General features: G+C 30.4%; 1 protein-coding gene across 1 annotated transcript in view; it reads right to left on the reverse strand.

Annotated features, from left to right (window-relative positions):
- Nucleotides 1–6,520: 6,520 nt before the first annotated feature.
- Nucleotides 6,521–22,692, reverse strand: part of LOC111618367 (thioredoxin domain-containing protein 17-like) — a 29,684-nt gene continuing 13,512 nt past the window's right edge. Inside the window, exons 3-5 of the mRNA XM_023359878.1 lie at nucleotides 21,723–21,804; nucleotides 12,980–13,061; nucleotides 6,521–8,193 (exon numbers count right to left, since the gene is read on the reverse strand). Coding sequence (XP_023215646.1) covers nucleotides 8,125–8,193; nucleotides 12,980–13,061; nucleotides 21,723–21,804 — 233 coding nt within the window. The 3' untranslated portion in view covers nucleotides 6,521–8,124. The remainder of the gene's footprint in view (nucleotides 8,194–12,979; nucleotides 13,062–21,722; nucleotides 21,805–22,692) is intronic.

A 22,692-nucleotide genomic window follows, 5' to 3' on the forward strand; every position in this document is an offset into this window, starting at 1 on the left:
CGCTTACGGAAGAGTCCATTCGATAAAAGTGGGATAGGTTAATTTTTCATTTTTCTTGTTTAAATTTCAACCAATCATATTAAAGTTTATTATTATTTTCTTTTATATAAAATGTTTTAAATATGTAAATATTAATTTTGTTCCTGTATTAAAATTTTGCCTTTTTCCTATTTTTGAATATTTATTTTTCTTAAATTATTTTCATACCAAAAAAAAAAAAAATGCAAAAGATTAATCTGATTTTATTGTATTTAGTATTATTGATGATTAATTGAGTTGATCGATGTTTAAATAATTTATGGCGAGTTGTTAAATGTTAAGATAATTTTATGTGTTTTAATCAATAGATAAGTTTAAAAAACTTATTACTACATTCAAACAATGCACGAAAGGATTGCACTTTTAACTTTAGTAAGGATACATCTGAAATATTTTTAAAAAATTATAAAAGTATATCCTAACTTTATGCATAATACCTAAAACCGAGAGAGGTGAGATGGGACTTGAATCAATCACAAATATGAGGCTTTCCAACTGTCGTAAAAATATATGAATAGCAGCAATAATAATAATAAGAGATCTGTTTTAATCATTTATAAGAAGAGGGACTCTAAAATTTAGCCTTAAAAATTAAATTTTGGAGTTCCTCTGCTTATAAAACAAATTTTAAGACTAACTGCATCAAGACCTGGTCCAAGCGGTTATATTCATTTTTCTTCTGAGTCTAGTAATCAGTAAAAGTAATTTATATATGTATATATAATTTAATTCACGTCTGCCTTTCTGCCTTTCTTGTCTGTCCGTTTGTTCGAGCATCACGTGAGAACGGCTGAACTGATTTCTATGAAAATATGTTCATATATTCAGAAAATTCCTGAAAAGGATATAGACTACTTTTGAATTCATGTCTTTCTGTATGTCTGTTCTCGTATCACGTGAACAGCTGAATCTTTATCACACTATATTTTTAAGAATGTATTTAGAGCAAATTTCGATATAAAATTATTTTTGGTGGATCGATTATATTATAAGTTTTTATTATAAGTATACATTCTTTTTCCGTACATATATTTTTATATGAGTATACAAGCGTATTACCTTTATATAACATATCATTTTTCCCAGGGAATCCAGGTACCTCAACTAGTATGTAATAAAATCAATAAAATTCGTAGTAAAAACATTGCTATAAATAATGCTAAATAAAGCCAATATCTAGTTTACATTAAAAACTTATTTTCTTGAAATAAAAGAGAAATAAATTAATAAATTATAAAAATCATTTTAAAAAACCAACAAAGCAAGCATTAAAATCGCTCAAAAATGTGTTGTTTTTTAATATTTTAATATTTTTATTGTACTAAAAGTATACAAAGACATATTTTTAAATTTAAATATCCAATTTTCTCTAGTTGAGCTGCAATTTGAAAAAAATTGTAGACCTATAAATTCCTACTGTCGTCCGTCCGTCCGTCCGTCTTTCCTTAATCTCGAGAACAAAGTTAGATGTAAAATTCAAGACCATACATGGAAATCTTAGGGATAAGAGGCCCCAATTAACTATTTAGGAACTTCCAGTGAAAACCGAAGTGATATTTCAATTCAAAAATTTTCCCCTGAAAGGTCTTTATAGATGACAGCACGACTCTGTTAAAGGAAAAATATGATGTACAGGGGCACAAGACACTACAGTACTAATTTGAGGTGGAGAGCATATATTTTAAATGAAATAAATTAAAAATATGATTAAAAATTGCAGCCAGGCATTGTGTCGATGTCACAATAAATAATTGCTCGTTAAACATTTAAAAGTTGATTAGTAAATAAATTTGTATAATATATATTTTAAAATAGTCTTGTTACTTAAAAAATTTTTTTACGTATTTTTAAAATATTTTTTGAGTGAAAGAATTTTTTTTAAAAATAATTATATATATTATTTATATTCAGTTTTTAATTTATTAATTGATTAATTTATTATTTAATTATAAAAATAGGACATTTAACTTTCATAATTGATTAACGTTGTACAAATTCTTAACAGATGCAAATGACATTTAAAAAATCAATCTCGAAAGCAATCCTAAGCTACCATTCTCGCAAATCCAAGTGCACAAGATCATGTTATTCGCCGGGAAAATGTGTACTAATTTGTTCTAATTTCATGCCGTAACGAGATATGGTTTTCTGGAACAACTTAGATGTGTAAGCAGGCTAGCCACTCGCTGCACATATACTGATCCCAAGTAAATTGATACCAAGTAAATTAGTATCCTCTCTAAACAGTATTTAAGCGTACCTATTGATAAGTACCATCAAACATATTTTGGCAGAATGACCGAGTGGTTAAGGTGGCAGTCTACTGCTCTCGTGGATCGTTCCAACCCCATCCTCGGGAAGGTCCGTCCGGATATGTCGGGCTCGTCCCTCACTCCCCATAATGTATTTGCTAAAAACGGTCTTTTTAGGGCCCATAAGGCAGAAAGTTTAAAAAAAAAATTAAAAATTAATTTGAAATTTTGATAACCGGGTTGTTCCGGTTATGTCGACTCTGAGCCATTCCCCTTGAAAATCTAGCTGTATCCACGAGGAAAATAAAAAAAAAACCTCTTAGTGCCCGCAAGATGGAATGAGTTTCTTCTCTCCTCAACCCAAGGGTTAGTGGGCAGCATCAAGTCCGCCATTCACTTCTATTTAGTACTATTCGTTTAAGCTTGCCCTAATGTGTTCTGACTTTCACTATGTCCCAGTACTGCACTCTTGGTCGTCCTCTTACTGCTTTTCTCTCCATCATTCCCTCAAATAATACCATCCTTCTGAATGTCTTAGTAGATGTCCCATCATGTGGTTTCTTCGTTTATTTATAGTGGTAAAAATGCTTCCGGTTTCTCCTGCTCTCTGTTAAAATGTTTGCCTACTAAAATGGACTGGACAATTGATAGAATGAGGCGGATCTGCCAAGAGAGGTACCTCTCGAGAAGACTTTCTATAAGAAACTATTCTAATCTTGATGCTAGACAAGTGACGAAAACCCGGAAAACTGCGACCAATTACCAGATCTAGTGATTTTTATCTATTTGGCCACTGATGAACTCTCCTAAAATGAAACTTTTGCATGTTTCATAATGCAAAACGGATATTTTAAGTCAGATCAAGGACGGATCCAAGGAATATAGGGGTAATCGTCTCCGTAAAACTTTTTAATATTAACAAGAACTTCATCATTTCTTTAATGTCTATATTTTTGTTATTTAAGTTTACAATTTATTTTAAGCAATTATTAAGACGATAAAAGTTTTATGTTATTACACAAATTAAAAATCGTCCTCCTAAGATTTGCTCTTAAATTCATCTTTGAATTAAATGCAAAAGACTATTATTATTATTATTATTGTAACGAATCAAATATATTTTCATAATTATAGGATTTATATATATCTTAAAAGATATTTGAACTAATTCACGATCAAAAATATTTTTAAAAATTCAGTGCAAAATTTCAGAAATTATTACCATTAGCCTATTTATCAAAATTTGTCTACGTAATCCATTAAGGAACTATTATTAAAAAATCTTAAAACGAAATATGTCATTTTATTTTATTTTGAAAAATTGTTTCACTTGATATGAATGGAAAGACCCGCATAAAATTAGCATAATTTTTCCCGCTAAATAACCTGTAACATTGAATGCATCGATTCGCGAGCGTTTTCATATATAATCGCATTAGTATATTTTTTGTCATTCATTTATTTTAAAGAAATTAATTAATTAATTAATTTTTAATACATTTTATAAACTTTTTATTAAATAAATATTTGCCTATATTGCTTTTAAATATCTTAAAATTAGTATAAAATATTTTAAGTATCTTAAAGATTAGACTATATTTCCATTTTAATCAATAACGATTCCAAAATAATTTTAGATCAAAAATATTGAATTAATTTAAATATTAAAAATTCAAAGTAATTGAAAAATGAAAATTAATTTAAATACAATTAAAACAGATGCTATGAATTTTATACCTAGTCTAAAGAGAATACATTGGTCTAATTCCGAGGTTTACGCTTGCAAATCTCATATCCCATTCTTCATCAAAGATCCTAGTTCTTAAAAAGTGACTTGTAGGGATAATTGCTGTAATTCTGTTAACATCTCATCGAATAATCACAGTATCCATATGGTCTCTGATGAACTATGAATTTTCATCAGAAATCCTAAGAAATCTAGATTTCTATACGTTGCTTATAGAGATTTTATAAGAACTCAGAATCACTAAGTCTTAAACTAGATTTGGATCTCGAAAAACTGAATGAAAACTAGTTTTAAACATTTAGTGTCATATTTGATAAATTATTCACTTGGAATAAATCAAAAATGTCTAAAACTAATCTGTCTAGGCGTGACCTCATCTATATTAGATGTCAGTACAGTATCAAGTGTGCACTCATTTTGCCAGGATAGTGTACACTTTCAGGTCGATTTTTATGTCCTTTTAGACATTCTTATCATTTAAAAAAAAGTAAGAGTAACGTCAAATTGACTTTAAAAAAAATGCTATTCTGACAAAACAAATGACTGATTAGTTGGAGACATGGATTTATCTAGAAATTTCAGGAATGTTTTTCCTAACTAATAACTTTAAAAAATCAGTCTTATAGATTAATTTTAAAACGCAAATAAGTATACACCTCAGTCTGAATGTTTATAAAATTATTTTTAAAATCCAGCAACGAGTTGCTCAACTTTCCCGGCAACATTTAAAAAATGCGAGTGACGCCATCTGTTATGATATTTTATTTTTAAAAAAACTTATATTTTTAATTATTATAATATGGCAACAGTTTAATTTTGAGGTAGGAACGGGTTTTATTTTTAAAAAATGTAAATGCTAATAACGAGTAAAATCGTCATTAATCGACCCTACTCGATGTAGACACACGACCCCCTTTATCTCTCCACCCCTCGACCATTAATCTCCAAAATTTAACAGCATCAATCCTCCCAGGCCGGATGGCCGAGCGGTCAAGGTGGCAGTCAACCGCTCTGGGGGACCCGGGTTCGAATCCGAACGGGTCGAAAAATTCCTAGGAATTCCTCGAGGGGTGGTCCGTTCGGATATGTCGGGCCCCGTCCCTCACCATCCGGAAGCCCCATTATGGGCCTGGCCGAACCCATAATGAGCTTGCAAAAAGAGGTCCTCTTAGTGCCCACAGGGCGGAAAGAGTTAAAAAAAAAAAGCATCAATCGTACTAATGCACAAACCTGTCTGCAAAATTTCAGAATTTTCGACAAAAAGCACAGGAATTATTAAGCTCAAAGAGGGTGAACAAATCGTATCCCATACACAAACATACTGTATACAGAAAAACCCCCGTAATTTTGTTTACATTTCTCAACGTTTCGAGATTCCAGAGTCCAAAAATGTAAAAATCCTGGTGGGTCGTTTTTTGACCAATCGCCATACTTTCCCTTTGTTATATCTGGGAAAGTAACTAGAAAATTCGTTTGCTTTATTTTAAGGGGATTATTGCTTCTCCTAGATCTGTCTCTAGTTGAAGATATAATATTCGATTAGTTTCAAACACTTCAATACGTCGTCTCCTCAGTTTTACAACGAACAAGTTTAGAAATAACGTCAAACTGATACAAAAATATATCATCTTAGCCAATCGAACACGCATAGTTACTTAATTTTTGAGGGTAAGTCAAATTATAGTATGGTTTTGTTTTACACATTTCATAAGGTACCCATAAAACGAGTTAGTATAAATTTGTACTCCATTCTAAGTTGTTCTAGATAATTTCTTAAGACATTTATGCAACCATTTACAATAGCCAGAAAAACGTTAAAAATATGTTTAAAATGTTTTACTTGCTGTTCATCTTTGTAAAAAGGTTTCATCCCAATATTTCTGAATATTGATACAACAGATTACAACAGAGCAAAATTTTATTACATAATATCGAGAATACTACAGGAAGAAAAAAGTAAATGCACATCATCCTCTTGCTGTGGTTTCGGTTTTGTTATAGTGCCAAAATTTTACTTTTAGTTTTTTAACCTAAACATTTGACATCTGCATACAGTATATCAGTCCAGTGTAAAACAAGACCTTGCTGTAGTGTTTCAAATGAAGATATTTTTTTAAATTTTCTCTTATTCTAAATAAGAATTCAAAATGGCTGATTTGTCAATGATAATTGTATTATTCCAATTGCCAAGATTATCTCATGTTAAACATACTAAAAATTGGGGTGATAGAAAAATGTTAATTTAAAATAGCAAGATTCAGTACATTAATAATGATTGTCTGACTTTTAAAATTTAAAGAAATTGGAAATTTTTCAACATTAAAAATTTTTTTGGAAAATACAACAAATTTATTCAAAAATGAAATAGTTTGAGCTTTATTTAAACATAAAATTTCCATTCTTGTACATATTTGCATATAAATTTCTCATTTTTATTAATAAAAGACTAGACACTTTGGATGTCTTTTTCTGGTGATGATTCTAAACTTTAGTTAAAATATAGTGAAAAAAATACATTAAAAAATTTAAGTTTCTGAAAAATAAAAACAAATTTTAGCCAAAAATTAATCATAAAACTTTTTGTCGTCATTTATAGAATAGAATTAGTCTCTCCAAAAGTTCCAATAGATAATTATCTATTGGAACTTTTCTACCAGAACTATCTATTCTATTGGAGAGACTAATTCATCATATTCATCACTGTAAAAGGACTGATAAAGGCAAGATAGTGTCCTCTCCAAAAAGTTGTGAAAATATATGATCATTGATAAAATTAACAAATTTTTATATCTTATTTCTTTTATTACTCATACATTCTTATATTTCTTATCTTGAGACTGCTGTCTGGAGCTCTATCCAAATGATTCTGCTGATCTCCCTTTGTATCTAAGTCTGTCAGCATAAATGGAATTTGTTGACAGAAGTTCTTGTTAAAAGCGTCACTATATGTAAAAATTGTAATACCGTACTTATTAATATTTCTCAGATACTTCTCTATTGGGACAGAATTTAATGCTTCTTCTCATACAAAAGCATAACTCAGTTAATCTAATATATTAATGTTATATCAAGATATAATTGAGTGGCCAATTTATTATGACCACCTGCAAAGTTTACACAAATCAGCTATGATAGCACTCTGTTGTCATTAGAAAATGAGATTGGTATAAAAAGGAATTGCTGGATTGTACAGGCAGTTGTAGGGAATTGCATTTGAAGATATGGGTAAAAGATGTGATTTAACAGACTTTGAACGTGGAATGATTTTGGGTTCTAACAGCTTTGAACGAGTATCAACAAAACTGCTTTGTTTGTGAAGTGTTCATGAGCAGCTGTTGTACAGGTGTACAAAGAATGGTCAACCAAACAAAAAAGCGGATTTCAATGTAAGGCATGTGGTCATCCTTGATTCCTAGTTGCTTGAGCTGAAAGGAGAATTGCCAGACTTGTCCAGTCTAACAGAAGTGCACAGTACATCATATTACAGCTGATCTTAGTTGACTTCCATAATCCCAAGATCTCAATCCAATTGAGCATTTGTGGGATGAGGTCAAAAAGGTCTTCAGGCAGCTGATACACAACCATTCATGCAAGTTATCAGATATGGTATCATATTCCTCCAGCAACTTACCATCATCTTGTAGAGTCCATGCCAAAAATAATTGCAGCAGTATTGTGAGCAAAGAGTGGCCCAACAATGTACTGAGTAGATGGTCATAATAAATTGGCCACTTGGTATATATTACAGTATTTCATATAGAATTGATGTAAAGTACTGTATTCTGAATGCTATTTGATGCAATATGAGTTATGGTCTTCTCAACCCTTCTTACAGAAAAACTTGTTAAAATGGACACTTGTTCTGATCAAAAATCCAACATATTATATTTTTTAATTAAATCACAACTCAGTTTAGAGATTCTCAATACAATTAAGTTATTATAAATTTAAATAAAATAAAATTATACAAAATGTTTACATGCTTTTTATTAATAAAATTATTATTTAGTCAAATTACAATTACATGTTCATGAAAAGAAATAAAGATATTTTATAATTGTACAGATATATTCACTTGTTAATACCTCAATCATCTTCAAACATCATAGATACAATCTCTTTATCAAATAATTGTTCTTCTTCCAATTTCTTTGGCTGTAAAACAGTTGAAACATTTTTTCATTTGATAAATACAAAGATTTTTATTCTAAATATAAAAAAAATTGTTTAAAGTTGCCAAGTTATTATTTAATGACCAGAAAATTGTAAAAATAGATTTTAAAAATATGTCAACAGTTTGAGAATTTGAATGTTTTTATTCATCAAATATTTGGTAATAACTAAGCGATTTTTTAAAATTTTGTTTTGTCTCTCTTTTTATCTTACAAAAAAGCTAAATAAAATTGTTTTTGTTGTCTTAAATATAAAATATACTTAACATACTGTATTTAAATTTTTTAAATTACTGTTTAATGTATTTTTAAAAATTCAATAGGATATTTATTTTTTTATTTATAATTAAATTGGAAACAATTAATTCACATAAAAGTCATATTAAATTCTTATTGTTTGTTCAAATTTGGTGCTTTTGATTCAATTTCAGAAAATTGAATATTTGATTTGAAAGTATTTATTTAATAAAGAACATTTCTTCTCCCCTAATTTAATTTATCCTTGTTAAGGAAGTTCCTCAAATATAAATCCAATTCAAATGGCTTTTCTAAAGTGAAAACTTCAAAAAACTCCAGCACTTTCTGGTTGATGGATCCATCCATCAAGTTAGGGGTGGACCCACAGGGACTACAGAGGCTTAAGCTCACCCATTGACACAAAAAAATTTAAAATTTATTACTTCAAATGTTGTTTTTAAAACATTTATGATGACAAATCAGGTTTATCAGACCATCCACAATTTAATCATCTTGCATATGTTAATCAAAGATACAGTACTTATAATAATTCAAAGATTTGAATTAGCCCTCTTCAGGTTCTTATGTATCTACCACCTCTTCTGATGACAGATGTATAACAGTTTGAATTTGATTAATCTATCTCCTAATAATTTTTTCTCTTATTAATTATCATCTGAATATTTTGTTTTAAGTCAATAATAATTAAGTGTAATAGAACTTTTGAAGTTTAAAACTCCTGTACTATGTTCTAGCATTAAGTTATTTATGAAAGTAAAAATTAACATTTTATCATAATCCATCACAAAGATGAGTTCTTTTAACTCAACAAAGACAATCTGAAAATACAGATAAAATTTGAGTCTTTGAACATAAACTCAACAAAAAAACAGTTAAAGAAACATATCTTGATTATTTCTCATCTCAACATTTAAAAATGTTTCTTTTGATAAAAGTCAAGAGAGATGTTTTTAACTGCTGAAAAATTATCATCTTTGACAATGGGACAAATTGATTATTAATAGCATTAATATTTAATCATTTGGCAAATAACAAAATGGTGAAATCATTATGATAATATAATTGATGATTTTAAACATTCTAAAAATAACATAATTTTTATAATTGTCAAAGCACATAAATAAAATAATTCAACTCTAATAATCCTAGGCACATAACATATAGTACACTCTTGCCAATCCAGCCTCTCAGTTTTTTGCCATACTTCCAAGTGTGACTGCCTATGTACTTCCATTTTCATGAAAATATTAATTCTGTTTTTCTGTTTACTCAGGTTTCATTTCTCTTTTTAATATTGCATGTCAATACATCATATTACTTGCCTGTCTGTCTGCAAAAAGAATCAGTATGGAAAGGCAACAGGTTACATCATTTATAGCCTATACATTCTCAGTTATCTAATATCCCTCTGTGAAAGGAATGGACAGATAAGCAAGAATATATATATATTATTCTTTACTCCAACAAAATTTCATTTTATATATAGACATATATGTGTTTTGATGTCTTGGTTTGGTTATAGTAGCATAAAACATCAAACAACAAGATTAATATTGTCATAGTGCTCTCAGACCTATTTTGTCTCTTAATCAGTTTATTCAATAAAAGAAGTCCTACTGTCAAACAGTAGGACTTCTAGCAACTTAAGTAACATAATTACTTAAATTTAAAGCTCCATTTTAAGGCCTCAGTGTTATTTGCAAAACAAAGGCTGAAATGGGCTGCACAAACATTGGCTGGGGGCCATAGCTTGTCTAAACCATAATTGCTTGCTATAGTTGAATCTTTAAAGAGCCTTCTTGGCTTCAGTATGAAACAGAACATTAAATTGTAATGGCATTATCATTTGATTTTTAATTTCTTTAATATAGATGATCCTCAACTCTTAAACAACTTGTTCTCTTGTAAATTATATGCGGCATGTCTAAAAATTAAGTTCCAAGATGACCTTTAAGACACCCAAAAAAAAACAATAAATCATTGAGGCAAAGTCTAGACTATAAGGGACATTGGACAAAACCTCCCAGTGCATTTCAGCCAGAGTTTCTGTTGTCAAATTGGCTGTATGAGGCCAAACACTGTCATGGGAAGAATGACATTTCCTGGCCTTTTCTTATGAATGACATTTCATACCAAGTATTACTGCACCTTTCATCAATGTGCAGTAATACTGGGTATTAATTGTGACCCATTTCTCCAAAAAAATCCATATGGATAACATCTTGCATGTCCTAGAAGACAGCTCCCAAAAACAGACAGCTGCACTTTGCTTTTCTTGGGTGGCAGGGAACTCTTATATATCCACTCCATACTGCTCCTTTTAGTCTCTGGGGTCAAATGGTGATCCATGTTTCATCACACATGATGATTGATTCCAGAAATTCATCACCTTAAGCTCAAAACTGATTCAGGAGCTGTTCACAGATCTTCATGCATGTCTATTTCTGATCTAATATTATCCTGTCAAAGAACCCATCTTGCACAGACTTTGCAGAAGAGTAACAGCCAATTGCAGACACAGAGTTTACGTTAAACAACGATTAGCAGTCAAATGGCATCTAGATATTGATTGACTGAACCATAGTTTAAAATGTGTTGCAAAGATAACTATCATCTATTTCTGAACACCATCTACACAAACTTCAACAAAATGTTGGCTTTTATGTTTTTTGCAATTATTCCCCTCTTTCAGAAGTCATTCAGCCAATTGGGTTATTCATGTGGCATCAGAAAAACTCCAATAGAGTCGCCAACTACTTTCTGAAAGTTTCCAGTAGTATAAAATCTTATGGCCATCAACAACTGTTATTCGGCAGTTAATGACTAACCTTTTCCATTTTGATGTTTAATTTTGTAGCCAATATGATTTAAAATATGAACAAATCCAGATTTAGAAAATTTATACTGAACTTTGGAATTTGTCTTCAGAACAGATTTTTAAGGATTATTACAATATTGTATTACTCTCACCCTTTGTAATTTTTGAGATGAATAATTTTAAATATTTTATTTTTCATTTCTATAAGATTTTTGTAATTACTAAAATTGTCTTCTGTTTCTTTAACAAAATGTTATGACAAAGAGATTATAACAATAATGATCCCGAAATGCATTACCATTTTATAACCAACATGATACTTGAATTATAAATAAATGCATCTGGTTTGATTGTAGTCTTAAGTCTTCACCCATTTGAATATCAGAATTGAAACAATTAAAACAAATTTAAAGTATTTAATTATATTATTTCCAATCCAAGCAATTAATTAATGAATAATTTTGTTGATTCATCCCATTTACAACATTTATCAAATGAACAATATCCTTTTTTATCTAAACTTTGCCACAAACAAAACAATATGATGACTTCCACTCAAATTAAAATGCTGTCTAAAACCACTGTCGTGGTTTTAGACAGCATTTTAGTGAGTCTAGAAAGTAGGCTAAATAACTGGTTTTTAATTGCAGTCTAAACTGCAGCAAACAAGAAATCTCTCTGCAACAAAATTTTTCTGAACTGCAGTCTAGACTATCTCTAAACTATCATCACTGTCTAAATGCTGTTTCTGCATTCAGCCCTAAGTGTTTGTAAATGAGTGTCTCAACACTGCCAACGTTGATATTTACCTCAGTTGCAATATCCTAAATTATATGCCGGTTCTCAAAGATAATTTGCTCAATATGTGCAATATTCATTGATGTGACTTGTCTAACCTTGTTCAATGGTTCATTTGTCACCAGCTCTCATCTTTTGCCAAACTGTTACCATTTGTACACTCTTGCCAGGACATCATTTGTTCCCCATACTGCACTTTTAATCTTCTCAAAATTTCAGATGGTTTAACATTTTCCTTCACAAGAAATTTGATTAAGCACTTCTGTTCCATGGCTACAGAACACTGCTTGCCACAATGATCACAGCAACTGTTGTGCATTCACCAAATATGTCATGCCAGATGCAGAATATTCAGGAAGGATTATGTTATACCCTCTGCCTCTGCAAATTTTATCATACTACAAAGTCTTCAATTTTTTACACACAAAAGTCTAGGTCAACCTTAAATGACCATTGTTCAATGGTACTTTCTACTAGTTTTGTTTCATAAATATTAAAATCATCCATAAAAATTAATTTTTATTGTGTGTTTCCTGTTTAATCTATAGTTTTAATCTTTTATTATGTTTTATGTATACATATTCACTGAAAAAAATTAAGATTGTCCTACCTCAATGAGATTTTATAATTAAGATTTTTTAAAATCTTTCTGAGACAAAACTCCTCCATAACATTCAACCTGATTGCTCAACTTTTCTATGTAATTCTAGGAATTCATCACATTCATGAGTGGGGAGTCTGATACATTACTTAAGTACGCTATCTTTACTTTGGTGTAAACTTTTACATCACATTTTAATTAACTTTGAAAAATTAATAATTTTCATTAAAAGTTTTAACTTTAAGAACTTATATTAAAAAGACAATGGTATAACTTATACATATCTATACTTACAGTTTTCCATTTTATCAAAGTTGGAACACTTTTAAGTTTCAGATCTTGATCAGTACGGAAAGTGTTCTTTGGATCTTTCCAACTACATAGAAATTGTTAGTTAATTTATTTAAACATTTAAGTATTGTGCATGCTTATTTTTTAAATACAAATTAAATATAAGAATAAATTTTTAAGTTATTCTAGTATGTTTATACATCTTAGGAAGACTATTAAAAATAAATCAATAAAATCAAATAGAGCCATTTTATTAATCATCATTCTGAATACAGAATATGCTAATAAATAATCTAGTTTCTCAGATCATGGGGTTAAATCTCTCTTCAAACATGAATATTTGTGACTGTTAGATTTAACAGAGATTGTTGTTTGGGAGTGCTTTAGTTATTCGTGTNTTAATATTTATATTTTTTGTATTTTGAACTTGTTGTTCTATTTTTTGAAATGTTCTAATTTACCTGAAGATGATCCATTGATTGGATTGAAAACGTTTGTGTTAAGAATAAATCTCTCAGCGAGTGAACAGGTGTTGATTTAGTTATAGTTTATTATTTTCTGCTGAGCACGCTTTGGGTTGTTTATATGAGTTACAATTATTATATTTAATTGCGGCTATGTGTTCTTTTAACCGGGTTTTTCTCTAAACCTCCAAATATATACTTTATACTGTAAAATTCCTCAGAGGCACAAAGCAGCTAGAGTCCTTCAGCCTCATATACTACCAGAATAGTTGTTTTATATTTTATATATAAAAGAATTATTCCCATGATGATGAATGATTGACCACTGTTAGGATCAAAACACTTGGAGGGAGAAAACTGCACCAGTATGCTGCTCAAAATACTTCAACAGAAAAGAATGTACATTTTCATTGGTTGCTCTAGTAAAGTGTTTTTCAACCTTCTTGAATACACTTTACAAGTGTACAGAGAATACACTTTACCCCTTTACAAGTGAAAAAATTCTGGTGACCCCCCTAGGGCCATATTAAAACTATATCAGTGATTTTAAAAACTATGTATTTAAGTTTCTTTCAACTGAGACAAATTATTTCAGCTGAAACTTCCTTTAATTATAACATTGGGCATAGGGAGCCGTTGACATTGGGCATTTTTTTTTAGGATGAGAATTTTCAGCTTATACTTCTTATTTCTTTTTACAAATCAGCTCAACACTTTTTCGGCTATGATTTTCTGGGGTGGACCGTACCCACCCAGGCCCCTCCCTGGCTACACCCATGGTTGAGACCTAGATATCAATTAAAAAAACCAATTGTACTGTAAAATAAAAACAGGTACAGCCTTCTTGCTGAAATTGTAGTTTTTTTAATGTAGTGTAGGACCTACAAACACTAGTCTTTTTCTTTTACCCACAACCCACAGGTTGAAAAACACTGCTCTAGTACATACAGCATCACTTCAAACTGTAGCAGGTGATACAGTAATACCAAGTTATGTAACATGCAACTTAACATGCAAACTATAAATTCACAGTTATATAAAATGTAAATCTTAAAAATTGGAAAAAAAATCTGAGTAGAGAGAGTAACATGTAATTTTACAAAGAATTATTCTATTTCATTCATTCTCGCTTTTTCTCTCTTCCTTTTTCTTTCACACTGCACTGATTTATTACTTTATTGCTCTGCTAATCCTTTACTTTTTGGTCTAATTATAAGCATGTATGCAAACATACTGAGCATGCTTTCTCATAAATAAGATTCTTCTACAGCACTCAGTGAAGGCCAAGCAGCGAAACTAAGCACATCTTCATTGCTTGTTTTTCTATATGTATTGTTTCACGTCATTAGTGTAGTTTGCCTTGAATGATTTGTTTAAATAACCTGTTTACCACCGCTACATTTAAATAGTATTTGTTGGCCAATTAATTAAAGAAAGTGTGACTTAAAGGGTTATGTTAAAATGCAATTGAAACAACAAACTAAATTTGTTAGTAATAAACCAAAAAAACAAAGCTCTGCAATTATTTTAGAAGAAAAATTAAAAAAAATTATTTGTTTCATTTGTGTGTGTACAGTACGTTGTATTTCTATTGTTCTTTTATACAAAAAAAATAATATATAATATATGTACAGTACAATGCATTGTACAGTACACATAAGAGTCCTTTACAATGCACGAATAAAGCAAGCAACACTCTTGAATTTTGTTGATCAGATATATACTTTTTTTTCAACTTATAGGCCAAGATTTAAACTTTCATAAATCATGTCATAATGCGATTTCGATAATGCATGTTTCGATAACGTGATTTCCTATAATGTCATAATGCATGTTTCGATAACGTGATTTCCTATAATGCGTAACAAATCCCTCGCGTTGTATGGGACTCTACTGTATAATAATAAATACAGTATTGAGTTATTAATTACACTTGAGCAATTTACAAATTCGCATTACATAAAATTCAAGTTATGTAAAGGTTTGCGGTCTGCATTACTTACGTAACTCGGGGTATTACTGTACAGTAAAACCTGCATAAACTGGAATTGCAGAGTACAGAATATTTTTTCCAGTTAGGCAGATGTTTCTTAACAGGAAATCACTCTGTTCTGAAGAATTTTTTCTCATTAGGCAGGCTTTTGTTTTATTCAAGTTCTTTGTTGAACAGATTTTACTGTATTAACTTTGTACAAATTTGAATTTTTTACTTATTTTGTTACTGTGCTTTACTGCAAAATATAAGCATTATATCTTTGTAATAGGTACTGTACATTTACTTCTTTTCAACATGAAAATTATTTTCCAGTAATTTGTATATCAATGTTAATGATTTAATAGGAAATACTTCTCATTATAAGAAGATTGAAAAATTATTATTAAAATGCATAAAAACAAAAAATTCTTATTGAAGTAAGATTAAAATCAATAGTTTCACAAGTGGATTTGAAAATATCACATCATCAGATATAATCTGAATGTATTCAATTTCAAAGATATTTTTGTGTTCAATGACCAAAGAGAGACTAACAAGGAAACCCCTTCAGGTGAATGTTGAGTTGGGGTTTGAAACCTTTATCCTTACCTAAATTGGGGGGAGGGAAGATGATTCCACAAGTTACTAACTTTGCAAATGTTCACATGACCCTTAGCTAGATCAACTTTGAAACTTCAAAACAGATATATTTGCAAATTGAACAAATCAGAAAAAAACCTGACAACAGTGAGCTACTAAAGTTGAATGGCCAAAGTCATCATAAGAATGCATCCAGGTGTTTATAACTAATTTTGTTCATCATAGTTTAAGAATATGATTTGGTACATGAAGAAAAGATCTAGTTACAATATAGGAACCCATTTGAAATGTTGTCAGAAGTACAACATTTGCCTATCTGTCAGGCAACAAACAGATTCCACGAAGGAAGAAGTCTGATTGTTTTGAAGCAGCCCAATTTTGGATATCCTCATAAGATCTGAATCGCTTTACAGAAAGGTTGCTCTGAATGGATCAAAACAAATGGTAATCTGAAGGAGTACATCTGGTGAATATGGCACATGGTGCAATACATCCCAGCAAAGTGCTTCTAGAGTTTCCTTGACTAGTCTTACAACATGTGGGCAAGCATTCTCATGTTGGAAAATAACCTTGTCATGTCTTTTGGCATATTCTGAACGTTTTTGCTTCAATGCTTTGTTCAATCTGATTAAGTGTTGTTTGTAACATTCAGCATTGATTGTCTGACTAACAAGCTCGTGTATACTACACCCTTTTGATTCCACCAGATAAACAGCATAATCTTACTTCCATGAATATTCTGTTTTGGCATTGATGGACATGGTTCACCTGGATGCACTCATGCCTTTGATCATTTTAGGATTATTGAAGTCAGTGGCATAGCGTAGTGGGGGCGGCACTTTTAGGGGTGGCAAAATTTCATAATAAATAATAATAATATCTTGTAAAAATTTGAACCATTTCATTTCATATTTTCGTCGCACTTACAATTCAAACTGATTAAAATGAGCACAGAATAGTGTTACAACCTAGACAGTCCAGGAATCGACTCACTGTCTGGGTGAACTGTTAATTTTTCTGGCAATATCATGCGCAACCTGTCAACCTTTATTTTTTTTTTCTTGTTCAATTCGTATTCATACACATCTCCAATATCCAATAGAGCTATGTCATCTATGTTACTTACGTTACTCCTACCCAAGTCTCCCTAGTCCCTAACTGTACCTGATTTAGAACCGGCATGCACATTATTCTTCGCATTGCAAAATGACATTACGCATGCGTCAGGAACGCATTACGCATACCTCACCTGCCCTCCGGGTCAGCAATTTAAAAAGGTGGCAACACTAGCACGGAATTTTTCATTACTTATTCTGTGATGAAACTGAATTTTAGTCTTTTAAATTGAGATACCTAAATAAGGGGATGGCAAAATTTTCCTTTGCCCCAGGCAGCTGACACCCACGCTATGCCACTGATTGAAGTGAATCCATTTTTCATCTCTAGTAACAATTCAATACAAAAAATCTTTTCTTTTAGTCTTTGGAGCAATAATTCACATGTGGTTTTTTAACATTCAACGTCTCTTTTTTTCAATTCATTAAAGACCCAATTTCCTTGCTTTTGAACCATTCCCATTACATGTAGACATTGGGAAATGCACGGTTGGGTAACATTTAAAACAGCAACCAATTTCAATTGTGTGTGGCAAGGATTTTCATCCAGCAATGCTTCCAATTCTTCATCTTGAAATTTTTTGGAGGTTTTTCAGGCTCTTTGTCATGTGTATCAAAATCATTATTTTTAAATCATCAAAACCATTCTTTGCAAATTGTATTTGATGGAGCACATTCACCATAAATTTCCAACAGCAAATGATACGTTTCTGCTGCAGTTTTCTTTGCAATAAAATAATGAAGTAAAACTTCCTGCAAATGCTGTTTTCCTAGCACAAAACTCAACATTTTTAATCAGGTAAAAATAATTATTTACACTTTAAACAGATGTCTCATACTTATTTTTAAAGAATGCTGTCAAACCTTTCAAATAACTGTTGCCAGATTCAGTTGCATGCAAGCAATACTACTAATGCAGTCTATTAAATGAGGGCAGAGTCATATTTATATGTTACTGCTAAAGCTCAAAAGCCGTTAATGTGTACATTACCTAGGGTAGATCCGTATAATGTAGGGTGATCCGTTAAAGTTTCGAAAATTGTTCCATTTCTCAAATTACCTAGGTAATATGCAGATGATCTAGGTAATCTGCACATTACCTACTAGGCACTCAGTAAACTGAAAATAAGATCTTTGTGGAACAACAGCAATGTTTCTGTACACTTAAATTAACATAATGTTATTTATTTAATTTTCGATATATAAAGAATCGAGTTAATAGAATCAAACAATCAACAAATTAGTTGATATAATCAATCATCAATCAATTAAAAAACTGTAATACAAAAATCAAACAGTTTAAAATATCATTACAATTAGGGAAATAAATTTGCAAAACATATGATAAAATTGTGCTTACTTATTAAAGCAATCTAAAGATTGGTGACACTTTGAATTACATAGCAATTGGTTTTTGTAACAAGCACACCTATTTGTAGTACACTTAAATTTTCAGTCACAATTTCTGAAATCCTGCCCAGTCAGTACCAAGGGATTGTTTTATTGCTATTTGACATAAACATGTTTCTACAGCAGGGACATCTTCTGTCATTAAAAATCTCTCTTCGCAAACACTGAATTCAGATTTTGCATACAATTGTTTTAAAATACCCGTTTTAGTACCAAGTTTATAAAAGCCATCCTCAGTTTAACTAAGAACCACAGCTAAAATTGAGCTTGCATCAGTTTTTGCTCTGTTTTGTTCAGGAAGTAATAGGGAAAGGAAATGAGAGAAACAAACTTTTGAACTTTAACGATACGGAAGCCGTTAATGTGCGGATTACCTAGGTTAAATGCAGACAAATCTTGGTTCCGCACATTAATGGATCACCCTAGTTAATCTGGAGATTAGCTAGGTAATGTACACATTAACGGCTTTCGAGCTTTAGCGGTAACATATACACCCAATAGATATATATGTGAAAAGTTTTGGGAGATTATAGATTTGCATATAAAAAATATATTTTTGTTATACTTTTTTTATAATTTCTGGTTAAGGAGAATATGCTTTCTTCGGATTATATCGGTAGACATACATTCTAAATTTTTGTACCATTTAAGAATTTTATCGAAACTTTCACCAAAATAACAGAACTATGTTATACCTTTCACACAATCCGGACACCAACTTTTTCCATTTTTATCTTTAGAACCAGTAAACAGCACATAAATATTATCGCTATTTTCATTCTCAGAAGCTATAATTTTTTTAAATGCTTCGTAACCATCTGCTAAAATTTTCTTTACCATTTCTTTTTCCTAGTCTCTAACAAAACTTTACAATGTAAACAATAACCACCAAAAAGCACGTGAGATTCTATCACGCCCAGTGTTGCCAGATGGAATAATTGAAAAATCACCAAAGAGCGCGTTTGGAAATTGTAACCGATGTTACCGGTAACTGTTGGTAGTTACCAAGGTGTTTAAAAAATGAACCAACAGAGTTTAAAAATCACTGTTATGACGTCACCAGTTACAGGAAGTCCTGCGGTACTTACCAAAGTAACCACAGTGACAAAGCGGTTACAGCGGTTCTATTGAATTACAAGATGGCGGACACATTGTATCGGGCCAAGGACTTTAAACTAACAGGATAGCCAGATCCCGTATATTTGCTAGCATGACCTTGGATCTATGTGACGTCACAGCAAGTCCTCTACTTCAACATGACAGACCTTTCAAATAACAAAATACGATAAAATATTAAATCATTTCTTAATTAATTATTAAATTACTACTAAATGTAAACTACTGTAGAATTTTCGGATTNTTTATACATCTTAGGAAGACTATTAAAAATAAATCAATAAAATCAAATACAGCCATTTTATTAATCATCATTCTGAATACAGAATATGCTAATAAATAATCTAGTTTCTCAGATCATGGGGTTAAATCTCTCTTCAAACATGAATATTTGTGACTGTTAGATTTAACAGAGATTGTTGTTTGGGAGTGCTTTAGTTATTCGTGTTATACATAAAAATACTAATAGCAACTATAATTTCAAAAGAAATTTGAATAGTTTAAACACTAATTTTCTTTTGTGTTACTAATACTAAAACTTTCATAAATTTAAAGAAATATAAATAAATTCTCAAATACTGACATTAACAAATATGAATATTTTTTTAACATAATATTAATAAAGTATAGTTATTAACAAGTTTAATATTGTAAATTATTATATATACATATGCTATAAAATGGTGTTTCTCATCCTAAAACACATCACAGCCAGCGGATTTTATAACTTCTATAACAAGAACTGGTAAAATATATGAAGCATGCAATGTCATAACATTGTAAATGCCATTTTTCTCTAAATACATTTTATTGAAGAATTGAATTCTAAATGCAATGTTTTCTGCTGCAAAAAAATATTGTGGCAATATTGGCATTGTAAATGGCTACATTTTGAAGCTGAATTTATGTGAGGCCATAATGTTTAAAGCACCAAAGTGTAAATCATGTGACTTTTGGTGCTTAAAACGTTTTTGTTGACAGTTATTAAAATGTTACAGCTTATATTTACATCATTTTGATATTCCAGAGAATTTGCAACCTAGTGAGTTTTTACCATTTTATTGTAAAATTGAAATGAATTCATTCACTAGAAAAAGTGTTTTTTACCTCTCCTAAAAAGTTTGTTTTTTGGCATTTACAATATTATGGCATTGCATGCTTCATATATACATATATACAGGTATTTCTCATATAACATGACACTTCTACAACACAGTTTCGCTCTAACATAGTTTTGGAAATTCGACTTACAAAATTTCACAATTTTTAAGTCTAAACTTCATTATTCTATATTTTTTTTTACTCAAGTAAGCAAGTGTTATCTCAAATTTGCCACAGATTTTAGAATATTACAATTTTTAATTTGTTTTATGTCTTTCATCAGGTTTACTTTAATGAAACCTGATTCTAACAAGGAAGAAAAATATTGCACAATCAAGCAGGTGTCATTGTCATTGCTTTCAGACTTTAACCCTTAAGAGTGTGTTTTCTTTTTGTACATTAATCTTCATATTTAGTAAAGTTTATTTAAACATTTTTAGGTAAATGTTATTAAACTTTTTTAACCCTAAGTATTACTTACCTAAGAATGAACTAATCATTCGTAAAAATGATGAATGAAATACAGCAGTATCTCAGTATTTGAACAGTTCTCAACTTGAACAATTTGGTATTTAAAGAAAGCAATGACAATGACACCTGTTTGATAGTAACAAGAAAGAAAAAATATTGCACTATCAGTTTTCATTAAAGTAAACCTGATGAAAGGTACAAAACAAATTGAAAATGTCAATATTCTAAAATCTGTACACAAATTTGAGATGACACACGTGCTTACTTGAGTAAAAAAATATAAAATACTGAAGTTTAGACTTAAAAATTGCAAAATTTTGTACGAAGAAATCCCAAAACCATGCTGTACAGAGGATTTCCCCAATTTTCTAAATGTGTTAGAACAAAACTGTGTTGTAGAAGTGCCATGTTGCATGAGGGATACCTATACTTTTTAAAAATTTTTTCTTAAATTTTTTTAAAACTGTTCTTAAATTAAACAAAAATGTCCTTACACTTCTCTGTTTCCAACTGTACAAGTTATGAAAGTTACGTCCTCTGGAATGTCTTTCAATACTTCTTCTATTACAGGATCAGCTAAATAAATCAAATGTACAATAAAAATATTATCACATACTGTATATTAATTAGAAATACTTTCTTGGTTAAAATGAATTAAATTATCTCAAAATTCTTAGGATTAAAAACTTTTTGTTGGGGAATCCAGAGTTGAATTTGGATCAGATCCTTAAAAATAATTTTTAAGGGCTTTTATTTAATAAAGGAGAGTCTAATTTACTTCTTCACTATATAATAACATAAATATTTGTTTTATGCGATATGCTTCTTGTCTAGTCTTGTGTACAAATATACGAGCGCTAAGACGGCTTTCTTTTTCACTAGACTTATTACACCATCAATGAAACGGAAAACAAACTTTAGAAAGACTTTTTATTTATTTGAGAATGCATTTCAGATAATTATATCCCTTTTCAACTCTTGTGTTACAACTATACAGGGAAAATTAGCATAACGTGTACAAGTTAGTAAAAAATTTACTATAATGTTACAAAATTGTAAAAGAACTTACATGAGACTTACATGGACTAAGAGAAATGCAGGAGTTGTGACATTAGAAAAAATATGGATGGTGATTATTGCTTAACAGGTATAAGCTACAATAATGATTAAATTGGAAAAGATTTACAAAAGGGGAATAATTAACATAGATGTAAAAAAATTTTTGAACTTACAGCAAACATGACGGCCTGGTACATAGTGTTGGAAAAAACATCCCAGTAAGCATGACACAATGTTGAGTTAACAGAAACAGAAAGGAGGGAACAGAAACAGATTGTTTTAGTTTACAGTAGAGTTTTATAGGATGGGATGGTCCATAAATTGTAAGTGGGAGAGGATGCATTAGGAAGGCATCACCTTGAGAAGGGGGAGAGAGGTAGTGGGTGGGGTGGACATAAGGGAAGG

Source organism: Centruroides sculpturatus, unplaced genomic scaffold (assembly GCF_000671375.1).
Source record: "Centruroides sculpturatus isolate CEXI.00-Female unplaced genomic scaffold, Cexi_2.0 scaffold189, whole genome shotgun sequence".
NCBI classification, from domain to species: domain Eukaryota; kingdom Metazoa; phylum Arthropoda; class Arachnida; order Scorpiones; family Buthidae; genus Centruroides; species Centruroides sculpturatus.